Genomic DNA, 21,204 nt, shown 5'->3' on the forward strand with positions numbered 1-21,204 from the left:
CGTGAAACGATTTATTTCCATAAAACTGCAGTTTATTGATTAGCTTCCTAGGCTCACCCCCTGGTCCTCCGACAGCGAGGCGGGGTAGGACCCCTGGGAAGCCCTCTCCAGAGGTGGTCTCCAACCACCCTGCCCATCTCCTGTTTCTCCCTCCGCAGCCTTCTCTGCTCAGTGCCAGGGCACACATCTGAGTCCCACACGCTGTACCCTAGCAGGCAGGCCTACAGCAGGCGTGAGGCATGTGCACAGGTGCTAGACCCAGGCGCCCCGGGCCCAGAATGCACAGGCTGGGCAGGGCTGCACCGGGCCCTCCCAGCTCTCTGGAGTACAGAAAACACCAGTGCCTTCTAAGTGAGGCTTGAGGCCGTGCTGGCGTGCTTCGGCAGTGTGGCTGAATGTGGATCTTAACTTGGAAGAGGACATCAAAGCTGGCAGAGGGGGAGCCACTGTGCTCAGCACCCCAGCCTCAGTTAGCCAGAGCTCCTCTGTCCTCCTCAGTGCTGTCATAGCAAGCGTGCACCTGAGCCTCGGGGAAGGGAGCCCCTCACTCTGCACCCTGGTTAGGCTGGATAAGCCCGTATTCCACCGCCTTTACCAGGCAAGCAGCAGCAGCCCTGGCAACAGGCCCTTCCTTGCCCTTAGCCAGCACCGACAGGATCTCCAGCACCTCGCTCTCCATCAGGGTGCTGGCGATCTCCCTCGAGGCCTCCACCATGTTCAACACCACCACAGCACCCCGGTGCTGCAGCTCCTGGTTGGGGCTCAGAAGCAGGGCCTGCAGGATCTCCAGCCAGTGCGTGGTCTGTGAGAAACGGGAAAGGTGTGACCAACAGTGTCAGGCTTGATGCTAGTGGAGCACATTCATCCTCTAGGACGTACCCTCCCGGGGCGGGGCTTCGGGGTGCATGGGCACTAACCACTTGGGGGATGCGGCTGCACAGAGAGGGTCGTGCAGAGGTAAGCATGGCCAGGCCCCCGGCAGCTGCCCTCCGTAGCAGCTCGTCATCCTCTCCGCTGTACAGCACCAGCAGCTTTAGCCGGTCATTGCCCTCTGCTTCAAAGAGGTCCTGTACCTGTGGCCCAGGCAGGAGGGGACAGTGTCAGCTGGACCTGAAGCCAAAGCTGAGCACAGCTCCCTGTGCACTGCTGCCTGTCACAAGCTCCCGCGTTGGACGCACCTCCTTGTTCATGGCCAGGTTACACATGCATTCTGTGGCTGCCCGCCGGAGCATCTCATGTTCCTCGAACATGTAGCCCTCGATCATGGGCACAGCCTTCTCCTTCAGGATCTTCTGTCTGCGGACAGAGGTGGTGTGTCAGCACCTACACAGCCTCGGCCCCCAGAGCCCTGCAGAACAGAGCCCTCCGCAATGCCCACGTCCTTCTGCACCAGGCAGGAACTGCACTGCTCTGGTCTCCTGATCAGGCCTGGAAAAAGCACACATCTGTGCAAAATGCTCACAACCAGGAGATGGGAGACAGGGATGGTGGCAAGATCATCTGCAGGCTTTCCAACCAGTCCTTGCAATGTCTTATTTAGGTCCCCATAACCCTGCTGTGAAGGCACAGCGGTGACTGTCTTATCAGCTTGCAAGGGGAGAAAGTGGCTGGTTGGCGAGCCATGTGCCCAAAGTCCTGGCTGGGCCCACTGTGAGAGGCCAGGCACTTGTGCGTGGAATATTTTCCCATGGATTTTCTCACTTACTTGTCCTCATCACTACTCCATGAGCTAGGTATCATGATTATCTCAATCATGGAGAAACTGAGGCAGAGAAGTTAAGTAATTTGCATGAGATCACACACTGGTATTGAGTGAACCCAGGACTTGAACTGAGATTGTGTCTCCTGCCTCACATGCACAATGTGAAAGTCACTGTGAGGCTGAGAAGCCAAGGACCAGCTGTATGTGGTGGCACATGCCTGCAATCCCAGCACTCTGAGAGGCTGGGGCAGGAAGATCACAAGTTTGAGCCCAGCCTAGGTAACTGAGTGACTTTTAAGGCTGTGTTTCATAATAAAAAATAAAAAAGGACTTTGCCTGTTCCCAGTAACACACATGTGCACACCAATAACCAGGGGATACTTTTTAGCTGTAAATGCTATCAGGGAAGATCACAATCCCAGTGCCTAGAGTAAGGTGCTCACTGGAGCCTCTCGCTGATCCCAGCCAGGTTTGTTAGGGCCATGAGCGCCTCGAAGTTCTGCAGTCCTGAGCGGTCAAGATGCAGCAGGGAGACGAGGGGCCGGACCACCTCATAGATCTGCAATCCAAACGCTACCTGTCAGAGCCACTTGCCACAGCCCCCACGACCCAGTCACCCTACAGGCAGGAGTCCTGAGAGTGGCTTTCTCAGGCTGCCACTGCTTCCTGTTGGTCTCAGGGGAGGCCTGGCCAGTGGCCATCTGGGCCCAGGAAGGGGTTGCAGGAGAGGACAGGCCCAGGGAAGATGGCACGCACCCGCTCACCAGGAAAGGTCATCTCTGGGTTGGAGGTGATGGTGAGCTTGGCGAGGGCCTGGGCAGCCTTGGTCTGCCCCACCTCGGTACCTTCCAGGGCCAGCGGGATCAGTGCCTAGAGAAACAAGCCCATCAGTGCCAGGACAGACCCTGGCTGTGCCCTCAGCCTTCCCATCTCTCCAGACTGACCGCACCCCTTGGGTCTGCTCATCCTGGCCTAGCACCTGCTGCAACACCTATTCAGGGCCAGACCTGGGCTGGACACCTGGGCCATGAAGGGAAAAAAGCCAGTGAGGGGATGACCTCAGACCTACAGGGAGTGAGGGACCCTGGGGAGCCAGGCCAGCCCTACTCCCTCCTCAGGGAGATGGTCCTGCTGTTCACTAACCATGTCTTTCTGTGCCCTGCCAAGCCCGCCCTCAGGCATGGCAGCCAGTGGGTCCCAGGCCACAGGCAGGAAGCACAGCACTTACCTTGCCCCCACCCTGAGCCACCACCACGCCTCGGTCCTCCACCTCCTCCACCAGAGCCAGGAAGACCCTGCGGGGATAGAGCAGGAAGCTGAAGATGGCCACAGCACAGGCCCTGCCTGGCAGGAGCTGGGGGTGCAGCGCCCCTGGCAGCTCACCTGGAGAGCAGCTCTCGGCAGGAATTGGTCAGCACAGGGCTTTCGGTCTTTACCATGCAGGTCATGGCTGACACCACGCCAGCTGCCAGCAGCTTCTTCACCCTCACTTGTACGAAGCTAGGCTTGTCCTAATGAGGGAGGCAGCTCAGGGCCCTGGTACCACTGGACTGGAAGAGGGACCCTTCCCACCAAGGACACTGATGTTCACCAAAGGGAGATGGCCGGCTTGCAGGCAGATGCCCTGGGCCAAAGGACTCAGGAACCGGGAGGCCTGCCTTCCAGTGGTCCTCACCTTGGGATGCTGCTCAGGCACATGCTGTTTGGCATACTTGGCCAGCTCCACCATCTTGGGGTCAGGTTCCTCGTAGTCGTAGCTGTTAGTACAGTTAACCAGGGCCGAGGCCACCGCAAAGAGCACAGACCTCTCCTCAGACTGCCAAGGCAGAGGGGCATTCAGCAGGGCAAGCGGGCACAGGAAGACCAGACCCCTGGACCTCCCCAGCCCCTGGACTCAGAGAACCCCAGCCTCCATCCTCAGTCCCTCCAGAGAAGTCACCCTTCCGGACTCTGCTGATGCCCACACCCACAAAGTAGCCACCTTCCTTCCTGGGACAGGGTCCCCGGGGTGACAGTAGGAAACCAGGAGCTACCCTGCTGAGCTGGAAGAGTGCCTTTAGAGCGGCCCCATCCTCCACAAATTCTTCTTTCACATCAGCGTCAAAGGTGAGGTAAGCCAGGCCCTCCACGGCCCAGCGCCGCGTGCCTGCGTCAATCTGCTCATTGCAGAGCCACCTGGGGACACGCAGGGCAGGGGAGAGTGTCAGACTTGAGAGCACAAAGCAAATAAGCACAAAACAGGGGCTCCCTCAACACGATGGAAGCAGGTCACGTGCCAGGATCCCAGGGGTCTGGCTGGGGCTGCTGGTCATCAGAAGGAGCCCCAAGACCTGCCCTCTTGAGCAATCAGACAGGTGTGGAGCCACAACCAAGCCACACAACTCACTTCCGACACTGCTTGGCCAGTTTGAGAGTGGAACCTTCGGCGAACTGCTTCATGCTAAAGTCAGTCCCGCCAGCCGAGCCGAGCTTGCAGAGTCCCTGGGGGAGCAGACAGAACAGTTGCCTGGCTGTGGGACAGAGGCTGGAAGTGACCTCAGCCCTAGCCTAGGCCTCCCATGTGGTCTTCTGGAGATCACCACACTGACCAGCACATCCTGCCAGGCCACCCTGCAGCATTGGGCAGCACGATCACCTACTGAGTGGCCACATGACACAGGATGTCAGTGGTCACTGCAGCGTCCAGCCCTTCCCAGTCTTCACTGAGAACTGCTGTCCCTTCCTATGCTATATGAAAAAGCCCTCTGCAAGCGAAGCCAAGACACTCACAGAGAAAAGATAGAGGTTTTGGGCAGTCGGGTCCTTATGGGACACAGAGATCCAGGCCTCTGCCAGAGGAGGTCCACAGCAGCTGAGCCCAGACCACCAGCTCCCAGGGACACTGTGTGAACCCTGCAGCTGTTTTTTCTCTGTATGTGGCTCACCTGACCTGACCAGAAGCCCTGGGCTGGGAGGAAGCAGTCCCAGGCCTCTGGCCCTGGTGGGGTCCTGTAGCCCACCCATCACCTCACCACCAGCGCCCGGATCCGGATGCTGTCCTTCTCGCTACGCTTGTACAGGTCCTTCAGCAGTGAGACGCCACTGGCAGTGATGAACGAGGCCCGCTTGGCCTTGCCAGCCGCGTGGATCAGCGCCTCCACAGCCACCAGCTGCTCCTCCTCCTGCTCGGAGGCACACAGGGCGATCACGCTCTCCATGACCCCGCTTAGCTCCAAGGCCCGGTTGCCGGCATCACATGGGCCCTGCAGGAGGCAGGACACCGTCTGGATGGCCCGCAGCTTCCCAGCCAGCCCTTGGCCTTCAAACCAGCTCCTGAGGGACACAGGGTGACAGCGGTCACACCAAGGCACACATAAAGAGACTTTCCTGCTATTCCCCTCTACTGTCCAGAAATAGTTTAAAAAAGAAAAACTGCCATGGGAAACTTTGCATCTGGATGGCTGCCACCCATTTCTTTCTTTTTGCAAGGTCCTGGGGATGGGACCAAGGGCTTCACGCTGAGCTACATGCCTGTCTTGAGGCAAGGTCTTGCTAAGCTCCTGCTCCTAGGCAGCACTCCTGCTTGCAAGCCTCCTGCTTCAGCCTTCAGTCTGGTACCACACACGCGCCTGGCACCAGTTTTCTTTCCACTTCCAAGCACGCATTCCCTGGTAACACACAGGCCACTCTCCCTATCCCCGGCCGCTGGCTGCCTGTCCCAAGATCCTGCTGTTTGTCCCGTAACATATCCTCAGTCTCCCCCGACAGCTCCTTTTAGCTGAGGACTGGCACGTATCCCTCTTGGATTGGGACACATACAGTCCGTGCTTCATAATCACAGTCTGTGCTGGATGTACTGTTCGCACTCCTGGAAATTAATCTGAGCAAAGCTCCCTGCCCTGCTTACTTTGGGAACAAGGCGTGGGCCGGGCACAGCGCCTACACCTGTGCTCCCCACTCCTCAGGGGGCTGAGGCAGCGGGCCAAGGCCAACCCGGCAAAATGGCAAGACCCTGTCTCAGATGAAGAAAATAAGAAGTGGGCCTTGGACTCTGTCACACGTCCGCTAGCGCTGTCCAAGCTGCTCTCCCTGCTGTTAGCCCTTCACCGCTGTGGCTCCTACCAGTCCGCACTCCGCTGCCCTAACCCTGGTGATGGAGGGCCGGCCTTACTTGATATAACTCTCACAGAGTCGGTGGAAATTCTCTCGCTCGGCGTCACACTTCAGGTCATCGAAGAGCTTGCTGAGCAGAATGGAGGCGCTCATTCGGCTGTTGGCTGTCACTGCAAGTTCCCCGGCAGGGTCCTGCAGGGAGCCCCCCACCTGCAGGATCTTTTTCAGACCTAAAAAAGGCACCCACTTAGGACACCAGCACCTCCATCTGCAGGGAAAGGGAGGTGGCTTCCAGGAGACACATGGAAGCAGGAGCCTGCTCAGCTAGGAGACTGCAAAGGTCAGAGGTGGCAGCAAGGCACATGGGGACCTGGCCAGCCCATCCGCTACCCTGGGGAGCAGCTGTGCCACAGGGGAGATACACATGGGAGCTCTGCGTGCCAGCGCTGCAGTGACACAGTGCTCCGGGCTTTGCCACTCCTGCTTTGTAATCCTAAGGGGAAAAGGATACTCAAGCCCTGCAGAGACACCAGGATGATGGAGACGGGGTATATACAGGGACCTCACAGATATGTTCAAAGGCTTTGCTTATGTATCTTTGTGTGCAAAAGAGAAGTATGGATTGATACGAGAAGAGAATACATGTTCACCTCAACCATTAAAGACTTAGCTGTGCCTGGTGGTACAAACCTGTGATCCCAGGCCTGAGAGGCTGAGGCAGGGGGATCGTGGGTTCCAGGCCGGCCTGGTATACATAACTAAGTGCTGTTTCAAAAACCAAACTACCAGGCTTGGTGGCACATGACTGTACTCTCAACACACGGAAGGCTGAGGCAAGAGGACCACATGTTTGAGACCACCTCCAGCTACATAGCAAATTGCAGGCCAGCCTGGACTATATAGTGAGACCCTATCTCAAAAAAAAAAAAAAAAAAAAAAAGCGTAGGCCACTGTGGGCTGCCCAATGCTATATGGTATACTCCTTTTCTTTTCCTAATTTTACTTGGCTCAAATTCACTCTTCACAACCTGTTTCTTTCCATACCCTTTTTTTTTTTTTCTGGTACCTGGAATTGAACTCAGGACCTTGTGCTTGTCAGGCAGGCACTTATGCCGCTAAGCTATCTCCTCAGCCCTCTTTTCCTACTTTTGGCAAAACTTTGCCAGCATTTTAAAAAAAAAAAAGCTTTCTTTCCTTGCTGATAGCACTCTTGCAAGTGTGGTGAATGTTCCTAAACCCCAGCGAACTTTCTGGGGTTTTTTTTTGGTACTGGGGAATCAAACTCATGACCTCATGCTTGCCAGGCAGGCAGTGTGCTGCTGGGCTGTATCCCTGGCCCCCAGCAAACTTCAAGAGTGGCAAGCACCGACCCAACAAAGTGACACAGTACAAGAAAGGCAAAGATTCTCTGTATGTCCAGGGAAAGCGGCATTATGACAGGAAGCAGAGCAGCTATGGGTGACAGGCTAAGCTGATTTTCTGGAAAAAGGGCAAAACTACAAAGATCGTGCTGAGGCTTGACTGGGTTGAACCCAAATGCAGATCTAAGAGAATGCTGGCTATTAAGACATGCAATATTTTTAACTGGAAGGAAATAAAAAGACAAAGGGCCAAGCGATCCGGTTTTAACTTTCATTTTTTGTTTCTATGAAGACAATAAAATCTTGCCATGTTCACTTAAAAAAACAAACAAAAACCAAGCTGGGTGTGGTGGCACACACTTGTAATACCATCATTCAAGAGGCTGAAGCAGGAGAGTTGCTGTAAGTTCAAGGCCAACCTGAACTACATGGTGAGACCTTGTGTCTAAAAGATCAACCAACCAACCAACCAAAACTTCAGCCCCAGGAAGCTACTCCAGCCTCCATTAATCTGCTCACAGGCCTGCCCAGTGTACGTGCATTTGTACATACACATGTGCATACACAGAACCTAAGCTTAGACTCCCTGAGAGCCCTACATAGGCCACGTAAGGTCCACACTCCGTTAGTACTTTCCTTACCACTTCTGGGGACACACAGACCTCAGCCACTTAAGCAAGCTTCCATAAACTGTATCACCTACCTTGGTCAATGATCCAGAGAGTGAGGCTATTGTCGGGGTCCTTAGGAGACTTCCGGGGCACCATTTTGATCAGGAGGGTCAGGGCATTGTCTCGGCCCTGGCCAGAGACACCCACCTCAGTCAGCAGCTCTAGGAGGTTAGTGATGAGGACCTTCAGTTCCCGGCCGGGCTCTGACAACAGGACACACACAGGGTCAGTAGAGGCCTCGGTTCAAGCTCAGCAGCTCCCAAACAACAAAAGGAACACTTTTGGGCTCTACAGTAACCACCCTCTGTGACCCTTAACTCTCTCACCTAGCCAGGGTGATCCAGGGAAAGGGTCCCTGCATGCTGGGCTCTGGCCTGAGCTGCAGCCTCCCCTACGGACACCCTGGCTGCTTAGACTCAAAATCTGAGCAATGTGCAACTGCAAGTCTAGTCCCAAAAGAGCTGGCCTGGCTCCCGTCCCCTGTGACAGAAACCTCAACACAGCCCCAGGCTGGCCTCCACTCACCCACGATGATGGCGCCCTCCTTGCCTCGGAAGCCTTTCTTGACACCTTCCCTGAGGGCATCAAACATCACCTGCAGCAGGTGGCAGGCAGCCAGGGACACGGCCTGGTTTTCTACGCCCAGGATGGACACCACACGCCGAGTTCCCAGCACACTCAGGGTTGCCACTGTCTGGGGAGAGGAGCAGACAGCCTCAGGTTGGCACAGAGCAGCCACACAGACTGCTACCTGGCAGCTGGAGTGCACAACCCAAAGCAACAGCTGGCAGGAATGCTCAGTGCCCAGGAAGGAGAACATAGGCCTGTCTGACAGTACCCCAACAGGACGGTTTTTGGTGGGAAGGATTGCTGAAGACCAGTACACAACCAGAAGGCACAGGGACCGTGCCCTAGAAACAGCTACTTTGGCTCAGGTCTCCAAAGGAGATGCAGAAATCCGGCTGCAAAGCCTACGGACACCTCGTTTCTCCCCAGTTCCAGCCCTGCGGTCCAACACCACCTGGGGATATGGACATGCACACGATGTGCCTGCAAGGCCCCCACCTCCTTTCTGGGCTGGAGAATCCAGGACCACATGAAAAGTAACAGAAAGTAAACGGGTTGGCCCAGAAATACAGTCTGTACTTGGCTAAGCATTCTATACTGAGCACTTCCCACTCCACATCTAATCAGAAACTGTAGGCACCTCTCCAAGTACCCAAGGGTCAAGTTCCTGTCCTCTGAATTAAGCCACTTAGGTGAGAGCTGGGGACATGGATTTCACCATAGTGTCCCAGGAACAGAACTGTCTTTGCTAGAGACTCCAGTCTGTGCTAGACTCAGGTCACCATCTCAATGGTAAAAATGCTGTGAGGGACCTGTGACTCCATCATTAGCTGAGGAAAAGCCGGTCTCATCTAGACACAGGCCAGGGCAGGTGCCTGTCTGAGTTTCACCATGTGAACCCGGGCACCTGGCTAGCCCGTCTGGGAGCTGGCTGCAGGGAAGCAGGCCCAGGTGCTGGAGGCTGCTCTTGTCTTTCCTGGCTGTACCCTCTCCCTAACTCATGGACCTTTTTGGTGCCATTTTTCTTTCTCCTCCTCTGTCTCCTACCTGCTGCCTTAAATTCTTTCTGGAATAAGGGGAGGGGTAGAAGCACAAATGGATGGATAGGTGGGTGAGTGGATGGACAGACAGACCTCTACCTCACCTACCCGGGACTGGTGCTCAGAGCAAATGCCAACTAGCGTGCGCAAGGCTGCCAGCATGAGGTCTGTCTCTCCTGTGTCCAGCAGGCGCTGCAGGAGCTGAACTCCATTATTCCGGAAGATCTTCTCAGCTCCAGCATCCTCCCGTGCCAGCACCACCAGGTTCTGGGAAGCCTACGTCAGAGGAAGTGCACTGTGACTGTGATACTGCGCCCAGCACAGGGCACAGCATGCAGAAGCCCCAAGCTGGGACATCCGAGCTCCCACTTAGCAGCTGAGTGACAGTGGCCAAAAACCCAAGTAAACGTCAGCTTCTTTTTTTTTTTTTTTTTTTTTTTTTTGTCTTTTTCCTTTTTATTGGTACCAGGGATCGAACCCACGACTGCCTGCTTGCAACGCAGGCACTTATACCACTGAGCTAAATTCCCAGCCCTGAAACTTCAGCTTCTTATGGAGGAGAACCAACCTGCTCTTAGGATTGATGACAGGAAATGAGTCCTGGTGAACTGAGTCCCTGGCACAGACTGAAGGGCACAGCAGTGCCCAATCACCTCTGTACACCCAACTCTGGCTCAGCCCCTGGCCAGGGGCACTCTGTGAATGGGTTCCCTTTCCTGGTTCACGGCCGCAAGGCCCCAGGTCCTTAGAGGACCATGTAGGACATGTGACCCAGGCCAGGAGGTTTGAGACCCACACAGCTGAACGAGGCTGAGGATGATGGCTGCAGTGGGGGGCTCAGCCCACTGGTCCTGACCAGGGATGTACCTTCTGTTTCTTCTCAGTGCCTTTCTCGTCTGGGTCCAGCAAGATCTGGAACATCTGCTCCACCTTGGCATCTGTCGAGGACATGTATCGTACCTACAATGGGCCAGCAAGATGCAGAAGTTACCATTCCTGGTCAGAGCCAACATGTCCCTGCTTGTCCTCCCTGGCTCTCTGAAGCCTGACTCCCATCGCTGGGAAGCAGGGAGGAGGCTGGTTCAGGCCCAGAGCCATGGCACGCCGGGCAGGAACAGACTTGCTGGGAGCCATTTTCTTCTGATCTACTTCCTGCTTGGCCACTAGGACAGCACCACTGCTGCAGGCAATGCCATAAAGAAACACATACACGTGTGCCGCCACAGCACTGAACTCGTATTTATGTCTTGTAGAGATCTGTCAACATTCCCTTGGCCTCCCGCTTTGGTGGGTTTTTTTTTTTGAGACAGGGCCTCACTATGTTGCTAAGGGTGGTCTTGAACTTGTATGTAGCGAAGGCTGCCATTGAACTCATGGTGACTCCTTTGCCTCAGTTTCCAAAGTATGGGGATTACAGATGTGAACCGCCATTCCCAGCCAGAATTCTCTTAACAGTTTTAAAAACTAATCTGCATGGGCAAGATCATTCTAAACCTCTTCCCCTCCCCTCCCAGAGTCCTGGACACAGAGTCATAAATCCCAAGTGCACCACTCCTTCTTCCCTCTTTGCATCCAGGCAGACATAATTAATTGATCACAGCGTGGCCTCTGGCTAACCTCAGAAAATCTTCATCCTAACCATTCTCAACAGAGCATTCTAGTCAGCTGCTGCCACTCAAGAATTGGCAGCGGGAGGAAAGCTACTTGCTTACCCAAGGATCAACCTTTCAATAAACTGGAAGTTCATAGTTGTTCCCACTATGACAGCATTTTAACTATCATTAGCCAAATTATTTGGTTAATTCAAGCTTGGTTATAGCTCATGATGGTCCTTCAATTTATTCCCCACCCCTTTTTATTTTTGTACCAGGTATTGAACTCATGACCTTGTGCTTGCCAGGTAGGTGATTAGACTACCCCCCCGGGACCCTTTCAATTCATTGTTGTAACTCAATTTAAAAATACTGGTGGTTGGGGGCTGGGGATTTAGCTCAGTGGCATAAGCGCCTGCCTTGCAAGCAGGCAGTCGTGAGTTCGATCCCTGGTACCGATAAAAAAGAAAAAGACAAAAAAACAAATAAAAAAAAAATACTGGTGGCCAGGTATATAGCTAAGTGCCACAGTGCCTGCCTGGCAAGCACAAGGTCCTGAATTCAATCCCCCGTACCAAAGCATAAAAATAAAAATGTATCTGCTACAATACAGTGGCACAAAATTGTAACCTCTACTGTCTGAGAGGCTGAAACAGAGGATCACAAGTTTAAGGGTAGCCTGGGGAACTTAGCAAGACCCTATCTCAAATAAAAAGAGCCAGGCATATCTGTAATCTCAGCACTCTGGGAGGCTGAGAGAGGAGGATTGTAAGAGTTAATGTGGGAAATATAGTGAAATCCTCTCTCAAAAAAACAAAACAAAACAAAACAAAGGGCTGAGGATATAGCTTAGTGTGAAGGCCCTGGTTTCAATATCTAGTGCCTTTTGATATGTATGACTGATATGCCGGGCATGGTGGCTCACGCCTATAATCCCAGCACTAGGGAGGCTAAGACAGGAGGATCGTTGCAAGTATGAGACCAGCCTGGCTACAAAGTGAGCTCCAGGCCTGCCTGGACTGCATAGAGAGACCCTGTCTCACACACACAAAAAAAGATTGATATATACCTATATATTACATTAAAAAAGCAAAAACAAGATATACACCACAATGATATCTCCCAATTTAAAAAACAGACAAAACAGGGGCTGGAGATTTAGCTCAGCAGCATAAGCGCCTGCCTTGTAAAGCAGACAGTTGTGAGTTCGATCCCCGGTACCGATAAAAAGGAAAAAGACAAATCAGTCTCTTTGGAAAGAAAGCTCAATCCCATTCCTTTCCTCAAGAGTCGCAAAGTTATCATACAAATTTTAAAATACTTCTCATTTGTATTTATATGTAATTATCCAAGCACACCCACAAAAAGCAGTACTGGTTTGGATATACATCTGGAGAACATTCCGCCATAAATAACATCCCACCTACGTTTTATTGTATAGCTTGCATTTCTTTCACTCAACAAGTGTCAAAGAGCTTTCTGCGTGGATACGTGTGGACCTACCTCTTCTCATCAACTACAATCTAGACAACTCTAAGAGCATCACCCACTTTGCTATTCTATTACACAGACAAATTCCAAGTTTTCCTTTCTACAAATGAGGCTGAGATAAATATGCACACACCTACTTGTGCACATGAATGAGGATTTCTATGATAAGAAGTAAACATACTGGGCCATAGAAAACGTTCATTAAAAATGTTAATAAGGGGCTGAGGCTATAGCTCAGTGGCAGAGCACTGGCCTACCATAAGTGAGGCCCTGGGTTAATCCCCAGCAAATAAATCCATGTGTAAACACTGTAATAGACATGGAAACATCCTCTCCAGAGGAGCTGTACCAATTTACACCCGCCCCCACCAGTCATAACGTCCTTGTCCTTCCAGGTTCACTGCTGGTGTCTGCCTCAGGAAGTGTCCAAACTTTACATGTCTGCCAAACAGACCACCAGAAGACATCGTTGTTTTAATTTACTTCCCCTAACCAATGGCAAAGCTGAGTATCATCCTACACTCATCTGCCACCAGTAGCTACTTCCACAGCCCGACCCGGGTCCCTTTGCCGGTCAGTACCCCGAGCTCTCCTGAGTTCCGCATACCTTCTCCTGTATCTGCCCCCCAATGCTCCGCAGGGCCTCCTGGAAAACTTTGTTCTTGGGCTCGAGGCTCACACATCTCTGTAGGTCAAGGACAGCCTGGTCCAGGCGGCCCAGCTTCTCTAGGGCTTGACTCCGCCGGTAAAGGGCCTTCACATCGCCACCGTCCTTGTCAATGGCTGAGCACAAACAGGAGCTCCGTCAGCACCCAAGAGGCCAACGTCTCCAGGCAAGAGCAGTAGGGAAAGATCTCGAGGACCCAAGGAAGGTGGGGAGACGGAAGTGGGGCTCGGTACTCCAGTCTCACAAGGTGAGGACAGCTGCAGAAAAGGAAATGCCCGAAAAAGTGGAAAAGAAAGCAAGCAAGCTTGTCACAGGACCAAGGCAGAAGACGGAGCGGTGGTCCCAGAGTCCCTGCCCACAGCAGAAGCCCCACTCACGGCTACCCCGGGGCCCACTTTCCTACCTTTAGAAGCCTCCGTTTCTGCTTTCTCGTACTCTTCCTGTAAAAGCAAGATCAGGAGCCTGAGACAGTCACCTCCATTCCCAGGCACTAGCTGGCAGCGGAGGGATTTGTTCTTTAGTCACCCGATTGATGCCCCTCCACCCTGAGACTGAGACATTGGCAACCGAGAGTGGCCAGGGAAAGTGAGTGTCCAGCCCGGTCGGGCAAGCAGGGGGACAGCGGCTCCGGCCCTCACCAGCTTGAGGTGGCAGGCGGCCCGGTTCCGGTGCAGGACGGCCCGGTCCTGGGGCGTGGCGCCCAGATCCAGGGCCTGGGTGTAGGCCGTCAGGGCTCCCTCGTAGTCTCCGCATTTGAACAGCTCGTTGCCCTCCTTGCGCAGCTGCTCCGCCGAGCTGGCCTGTCGGAGAGTAGGGATGGGAACGTGGTGGGGTGGGGGCTCCGGGGAGCTAGGAGGGTTGGAGGGTACAAGTCCCACGGAAGCAAGGGATGGGGCCGAGGGAAGCACGGGAACGGGCAAGCAGTGTGAGGGGTGCCAGACGGGAGGCTGAGTACGCACCCCAGGGATGGTGGGCCGGGGCTCGGGGGTCCCAGGACCACTCACAGTCATCGCAGCGCTGAAACTCCGGCCCGCGCAGGCGCAGGTCTGCGGCTGGGGAGGTGCACGCTGGACGCCCCGCCCCTTGCGTCAGAAGCGGGGTCATAGGGGTGGGGCCAAGGGGCGGGGCCAAGGGGCGAGAGGCCGGGACAAGCCTAGTCTATTCTCGCCGGGACCCGCAGGGGGCGCACGGTAGAGAAAGAAGGGCGAGACGGGCGGCCGCTGCTGTTTCTTCCCCGCCGGCGGCCGCGATAGAAGTGCACAAAGTCGGCGGTCACCAGGGCCACCAGCAGCAGGCTATAGAGGCCCAGCGCCAAGAGCGACCCGGGGCCCCTGTGGTAGAAGGGAGGGAGAGTATCAGGATCCTGCAAAAGTGCAGGATCCCAGCCCTGGGCAAATGCAGACTTTCGTTCAGACATTTGCAAACAAATACAGGAGCTCAGGAATACCTTGAGCCGCCCACTTATAATGTGTGTAATCCACAGAGTATTTGATTCTCAGTGTTGACTGACACCAAGACCCACCACTGTGCCCCCAACACAGAGGCATGGGCCTCCCTGTTATCTTCCGGCTTTCATAGTCTCCTGACCACCCCTCTCCAGTACTGGAGATTGAACCCAGGGTCTTCACAGTGAGCTACATTCTCAGTCCTTTTTTATTTTTAATTCTGAGACAGGGTCTCGGCCAAGTCGCAAAGCTCCCCAGGCAAGGGTTCAATTTGTGATCTTCCTGCCTCAGCCTCCCAGAATGCGAGGAATACACGTGAGCCCGGCTACCTTCACAGTTTTTTGAATCACCATTTATGTGATTGTCGCTTTGCTCTGTCCCTCCACTAATCTGCAAGCTACAAGTCTCCTCATCCCCGAATTTGAGAACACAGCCAAAGATACTGCACTGCCCTGTCTATCTCTGCGGGGATGGTGCTCTGACCAACCCTGACTGCGGGGTTGGTGCTCTCACCTGAGGATGCGTGGGGGTGGAACAGCCGACAGGTTGACCTGGTACAGGGCTTCGAATTCAGCGCGCGTGCAGCAGGAGCTCCCTGCAGCCGGCAGATGGCAGCAGTAGGCCTCCTCCCGAGAATCGGAGAGCCGAGGACAAAAGAAACCAGTATGGTGACGGCCATCGGCATCCCGGGTGGCCTGGCACAAGTAGGGGTGGTGGACCAGTACTGAAGAGAGAGATGAGAGGGGTGGAGACGACCAGGTGTGTTGACCACATCCCACTGTACTAGATCTACCCCTCCGGAAGGGAAGGGCAGTTCCCTCCCTGTTCGTGGGGCAGACCGCACATGGGGGACGAGACTGTACCTGAATGTGAGGTGGGCTGGGCCAGGGTCCTCCAACTGAAGAGCAGCAGCAGCCCCAGGGACAGGCCTGTCAGCAAGGGTCCCAGCTTCCTCCTCTGGGAGCCCATGAGAGTCACCTGCACCTCAACCCTGGTCCTAGGAACCCCGACATCTCTCAGTCTAAATCAAGGCTGCAGACAGTAAGGAGTTAAAAATCAAAGAGGAGCTGGGGGTTTAGCTCAGTGGTGTAAGTGCCTGCCTGGCAAGCACAAGGTCCTGTGTTTGATCCCGGTACCAAAATAAATAGATAAAAATCCAAGAGGCTTCTCAGGCAGCATTAACACCAGCCCAAGGCTCCTCTACCTGAGCCTCTAACAGGCTTCTAGAGAAACAGAAGTGACTCCGTGGCTGTCATCTGCTGGAAGATGCAGGTCCCATGGCTCCCATCAGTCCAGGGTTTTCTGAGCTGAAGGGAAGAAGGCTCAGAGGACTGGAGGAGAGCATGAGGGATGAGAGAGGAGTTGAGCAATCAGCCTAAAGATCAGACAGAAGCAAACATGTTGCTATCTAACCATGCTCTAGCTTCTAGACTGCTGTGAAGTCCTGGGGATTCTGACAATTCATTTGATGCCCAAGAGACCTCAGTTCCAGCGGTGGGACTTTCCTCCCTAACCATGCAACGTGGCAACCACAAAACCCAGGTGAAAACCAAGGGAGAGGCCTCCCATTACCTTCCCATGAGCCTCAGCTCCCCTGGCTACCAAGCAGAATGCAAAAGCTGCCTGTCTGACTGGAGTACACTTAGCAACTGGCTGACTGCACCTGTCAGGTGCTATAGGGCTTTAGGGTAATAGCCCTGGCTGTAGTGACCCAACAAATCAGCTTGGCTACCCTTTCCCAACTGCCGATCACGGAGACGAGCAGTGTCAAGGGCAGCAGAGGAGTTTGTATCAGAAAGGTTCTGCTGGGAGAACAGACCCCAAAGGTTCAAGACTTGAAAAAAATCTTGAAAGACACAGCATAGCTTGGGGTTTGCATAGCTGTCAGTATGGGTAACCCTGGTGAAACCTGGTCTGGTTGATAGTGTCCCAGGCTTTGTTAGGGAGAGACAGCATCTCTTGAGGGGACAATTCAGTTCCCAGTTACTGTCACTGTCACAGTATAATTGCACCAGCTTAGAGGGGGCTGATTTCATCATGGGGTGGGTTGTGAGACGCTGGTTTTCCTAGAATCTGAGGTGACTCTAGGTTTAGATCAATGACCTGTGATCCTAGGCATCAGTCCAGGGAGTCTGAAGTGGGATGCTGCTGCAGAAGCTGGCAGTTGTATGTCCGTGCAAATCCTGAAAATTACTTTAGTTATTCTGGGTGTGGTTGGTCTTGCAGGACAGTGGGACAGGTTAGATGAATTTAGAGCCATGTATTCCTACTTTTTAGATAGGCATCCTTAAGTGTAACAGACCCACGTGCAAAGCTGAGCAGGGACCTGCCCCCAAGTTATAAGGTAATAAAGGAGACAGATATAAAAGGGAGGCAGGGGCCAGGGATACAGCTCAGTGGTACAGTGCCTGCCTGACAAGCACATGGTCCTGAGTTGGATTCCCGGCACACACACACACACACACACACACACACACACACACAGACAAAGAATATCAAAAAGGAAGGCAGAGCTGGGTGTGATGGCACAGGCCTAAATCCAGCACTCAAGAGGCTGAGGCAGGAGAATTACTGTGAGTTCAATACCAGTCTGTGTTGAATTAACATGGTGAATTCAAGGCCAGCCCGGAATACATAGTGAGACCTTATCTCAAAATAAATAAAATTTAAATAAAAATAAAATAAAGACAGAGGTACAAAGCTTCATCCTACCTTTTGTTATCTATTAGGCATTCATAGATCAGTGTTACAAAGGAAGTCCTTTGGGGGCTCTTCAGGTCTCTTACTCCTCATAGCTCATAGCTGCCATTCCTAAGGCAGGGAATTTCCCCAGAAGGCCAAGGCTACTAGCCAGCAGAGTGTTATTCCAGTGCTTACCCAAGCCAGGCAACAAGGTGCTCCCAGAACAGCTGAAAAAAAGACTCATCACCTGAGGGACCCCAGCAGGTGCCTGGGGAGTGGAGCGGGAGCCCTTACAGCGCAAGAAAGCAATGCAAAGTTTGTCCTGGCACTAAGAACAAAGACCGTTTGTGGGGAAACACCAGTGATGCCTGGGAGCCTGAATCTGAGGTAGTTAGGCAGGGATCCCAGGTTAAGACTCTTTTCCCCCAAGTCTCAGGCCCTTCTCCTGGGCCCACAGTAACAGGGCTGGCAGCTGCAGAGGTAGTTTTTATAGCACTTTGAAAGTTTTTGCTGCAGGGGCTGGGGATTTAGCTCAGCGGCATAAGTGCCTGCCTTGCAAGTGTGTGGCCGTGAGTTCGATCCCTGGAACCAATTAACAAAAAAGGGGAAAAAAAGAGGCTTTCGCTATGTAGACAACTTGGAAATTGCCTTTTCCTCCTGAGAACATTCTTTATCAGTGTAGACCCCCACAGTCCCCTGTGGCTTCCAGCCCCGAATTCAGGGGCGCACCGTGAAGCTTGTCTGATTTCTTGTTTGTTTTCTCCGTCCTCCAGGACTGTGAGCTCCCAGAGAGCCAGGTTGACCGAGGGCTGCGATATTGCAGTATCTCCACACACCATTTTTCTCTGGGCTTCGGACCTTCAGAGGGAATCAAAATTGCAGCAATCTACCCCGGCCCGGGCCTCCAGCGCGCTAGGGGGCGCTGCAGACGCCCGCATACTCCGACTCACCTGCTACAGTCCCCTGCGCCACCCGCGTGATGGGCTCGGAAGTCGCGCAGCTGTTGGAAGCTGCAGACTTCGCGGCTCGTAAGCACCGACAGCAAAGACGGAAGGATCCTGAAGGGACCCCTTACATCAACCACCCCATCGGTGGGTGCGCTGGCCCGGGAGTAATTCGTGGTGCTTGAGGGGTGGTGAGAACCGGGAAGGGAAAGCGAAGGGCACGCACGTCATTGAGCGACTCATTTGTGCCAAGCTTTGTGCCAGGCACCGATCTGCGGTGTGCCGTTTAACGACATCCCAAGAGGGTAGGCATGGTTGACTGAGGGAGAGGATAAGAGATTTACAGGCAGTAAGCGAGAGGCCAGTTCCACAGTATTGCGGCTCCCTCCGGTCTGACTTGCTACTTTGCCCCCACCAGGTGTGGCTCGGATCCTGACCCACGAGGCAGGAATCACTGACATTGTGGTGTTACAGGTAACGTTACCCCTTGGCTGCCAGGAAGCTCGGGTGGGGAGCAGGAGTCCCGGACCCCACTCAGAGGCGTCACAGGGCTGATGGGGAGCTTGTCTCCAGGCGGCTCTGCTCCATGACACCGTGGAAGACACAGACACCACCCTGGATGAAGTGGAGCTGCACTTTGGAACCCAGGTACGGCGCTTGGTGGAGGAGGTGACAGATGACAAGACTCTGCCCAAGCTGGAGAGGAAGCGGCAGCAGGTGGAGCAGGCACCACACAGCAGCCCAGGAGCCAAGTTGGTGAAGCTGGCAGACAAGTTGTACAATCTGAGGGATCTGAATCGCTGCACCCCGGCGGGTACGCTCCCCACTAGCTCTGAGGGATGGGAACGGTTGTCTCCCTTCTGCAGACGGGTTGGTCAGTTTCCCGGAGAAAGACCTGGGCATGCTTAACTCCCCAAAGAATCCTCCTAAAATGGGCTTGTTTTCCTCTCCAATAAAACATTGCAACCTTTATTTAAAAGAAAATACAACTTGTAAACTATGAGATAACTGGCAAAGCACCTTTTCAGGGTCATCATTTATTTACATCACGTTTATCACTGTTAGCAGTTGAGAGGCACAGAGTGAGAATTAAATTGGGAAAACAAAACAACTGAAAATACAATAACAAATAGCTGACAACACTGGTAGTGGGATCCAGGACTGACACAGTTAAATCTGTTATCATCTCACCGTGTCATGTGTCCTTTTAGCAATCCACATGGTGCCCAATGATCCCAACACTGCATACACCTGCAGAGCAGAACCTTTAGTATAAACATTGAGGCTGGGGAGAGGCAGTAACAGGGATCAAACTCATGACGTTGCACTTACCAGGCAAGCGCTTGAGCCACTGAGCTGAATTCCTGGCCCTTAAGCATTGAGTTTTAAGGAAGTGCAATTAGCATGTTCAAATTTATTTTTACTAAGCTAGCATAAAAGCAGGGTTTCTCCACTAAGAATCATTACAGAATCAGTAGTGTAGGCTTGGAAGGTGAACATACCACTAGGCCAACTGAAGTTTTCAGGGCAGATTGTCCCATCTGGAACTCCTCCTGGCCCTGCACCAAACCCTCCAGTGAGGCGGTAAAAGACCATGCTGCCCCTGACCCGCCCTGAGCAGGCTTCTCTCCACTCTTTCACAGGATGGTCAGAACATCGTGTCCAGGAGTACTTCGAGTGGGCAGCGCAGGTGGTGAAGGGGCTTCAGGGAACCAACCAGCGGCTGGAAGAATCTCTACAGCAACTGTTTAAGGATCGAGGGCTGACACTCTGAGCAGTTGTTGGTGCCACCAGGAGGTCTGGACTCTGATCTCACCCAGGCCACCCCAGAGTCACAGTCCAGTTCTTTGGTACCTCCTGACCACCCATCCTCTGTCCTTCCCACAGCTCAGATGTCAAAGGTGCATTTGCACTGAACACCTCCCTCCAACTAAGCTGAGCCTCGGATGTGGGGACAAGAGGTACCCCATCCATTTAGTCAGTCTTTCTGTTTCCTGTTTTGCATGGTGGGCTCTCTAGCCTCTCTGGGACTTACCTTGTATAAACACCGACTTAAAAGTCATTGTAGAAAATAAAGCATTTGGGGCAAAAGATACAATTGCCTCGGGCTTCTTTCTCTGGCCTCCTGAATGGAGGTCGGATAGGTGAGTTGCCTGTTGTCCCCCAGCAAGGTATGATGCAAATTGTGTACCTCAAGCCCTCCAAGCCTGGGTTCCTCAGCAGTGGTGCGTTGAGTAGTTTTATCAGGGTAAGATTATGTGACATTTCTTTTTTTTTTTTTGTCTTTTTCCTTTTTATCGGTACCGGGGATCGAACTCACAATTGCCTGCTTGCAAGGCAGGTGCTTATGCCGCTGAGCTAAATCCCCAGCCCGTAAGTAGTTTTATCAGGGTCAGATTGACATTTCAAGGCTGGGGATTTAGGTTACCGGCATAAACACCTGCCTAGCAAGCGCGAATTTGTGAGTTTGATCCCTGGTACAAAAAAAAAAAATAATTCAGCCTCACAAATTATATGACATTCCAGAGGGTGCCTGACCCTTGAAGGGGTCCTCAGTAGTTGTCCTACTGACAACTGGGAGGAATGTCAGGTGTATTGCAGTTTCTGGCTGGCACTGAAGAGACTCCAGCGGTCATATAAAAAGGCCTGTGGAGGACTTTAGGCCGCTAGTACCCTAAATCGCCGCAGAAACTTGTGATTGGCTGCGTCTCTGCTCTGAGACCGCGGGGAGGGTGGTTGCTAAGCAGCAGGGACTTCCGGGCAACTGTCCCGGGAGGGCCGGCTGGAGGCGGAGTCTGGGGAGGGCTCCATCTCAAGGGGTCACCTATGGTGTTTTGTGGGGGCCGCTAAGCAGTGATTGAGCCTTCTTAAACTTCATTTGAAAGCGATCGCTCAGAGGATGAAGAAATTTAGGTCAGATGGACCACGATGGAAATTTGCCCAATAGAAG

The 21,204-nt window shown here is 53.4% G+C and overlaps 2 protein-coding genes across 3 annotated transcripts; one reads left to right on the top strand and one right to left on the bottom strand.

Annotated features, from left to right (window-relative positions):
* Nucleotides 1-10: 10 nt before the first annotated feature.
* On the bottom strand, nt 11-14,341 carry Unc45a (unc-45 myosin chaperone A). Of its 2 annotated transcripts, none has more exons than XM_005006272.4 (20): nt 14,188-14,341; nt 13,822-13,983; nt 13,587-13,623; nt 13,124-13,299; nt 10,301-10,393; nt 9,542-9,709; nt 8,352-8,520; nt 7,859-8,029; nt 5,853-6,024; nt 4,714-5,014; nt 4,089-4,183; nt 3,736-3,877; nt 3,378-3,518; nt 3,086-3,213; nt 2,931-2,997; nt 2,459-2,572; nt 2,146-2,261; nt 1,179-1,296; nt 918-1,073; nt 11-802 (listed from the first exon to the last, which is right to left on the bottom strand). In XM_005006272.4, the coding sequence occupies exons 1-20, from the start codon at nt 14,191-14,193 to the stop codon at nt 545-547; spliced, it is 2,790 nt and encodes a 929-aa protein (XP_005006329.1). In that variant the 5' UTR covers nt 14,194-14,341; the 3' UTR covers nt 11-544. The 2 variants fall into 2 exon arrangements, with proteins under 2 accessions (XP_005006329.1, XP_003475533.2); XM_003475485.5 differs by having other exon boundaries at nt 14,143-14,279.
* Nucleotides 14,342-18,242: 3,901 nt separating this feature from the next.
* Hddc3 (HD domain containing 3) lies at nt 18,243-20,352 on the top strand. Its single transcript, XM_003475762.5, has 4 exons — nt 18,243-18,401; nt 18,673-18,728; nt 18,828-19,068; nt 19,898-20,352. Exons 1-4 carry the CDS (start codon nt 18,290-18,292, stop codon nt 20,026-20,028), a joined length of 540 nt encoding a protein of 179 aa, XP_003475810.1. The 5' UTR covers nt 18,243-18,289; the 3' UTR covers nt 20,029-20,352.
* Nucleotides 20,353-21,204: the final 852 nt, after the last annotated feature.

This window comes from Cavia porcellus, unplaced genomic scaffold, assembly GCF_034190915.1.
Source record: "Cavia porcellus strain 051 isolate PalLab524CR breed Dunkin Hartley unplaced genomic scaffold, mCavPor4.1 scaffold_6, whole genome shotgun sequence".
Lineage (NCBI taxonomy): Eukaryota > Metazoa > Chordata > Mammalia > Rodentia > Caviidae > Cavia > Cavia porcellus.

Coding starts and splice junctions, on each gene's coding strand:
- Unc45a (XM_003475485.5), bottom strand. CDS start 14,193: ATGACTGTGAGTGGTCCTGGGACCCCCGAGCCCCGGCCCACCATCCCT. Junction 9,710..10,300: donor GCACTGAGAAGAAACAGAAG/GTACATCCCTGG, acceptor CCTCTGACGTAG/GCTTCCCAGAACCTGGTGGT. Junction 5,015..5,852: donor CTCTGTGAGAGTTATATCAA/GTAAGGCCGGCC, acceptor TGTGTCCCTCAG/GAGCTGGTTTGAAGGCCAAG.
- Hddc3 (XM_003475762.5), top strand. CDS start 18,290: ATGGGCTCGGAAGTCGCGCAGCTGTTGGAAGCTGCAGACTTCGCGGCT. Junction 18,729..18,827: donor CTGACATTGTGGTGTTACAG/GTAACGTTACCC, acceptor GCTTGTCTCCAG/GCGGCTCTGCTCCATGACAC. Junction 19,069..19,897: donor GAATCGCTGCACCCCGGCGG/GTACGCTCCCCA, acceptor ACTCTTTCACAG/GATGGTCAGAACATCGTGTC.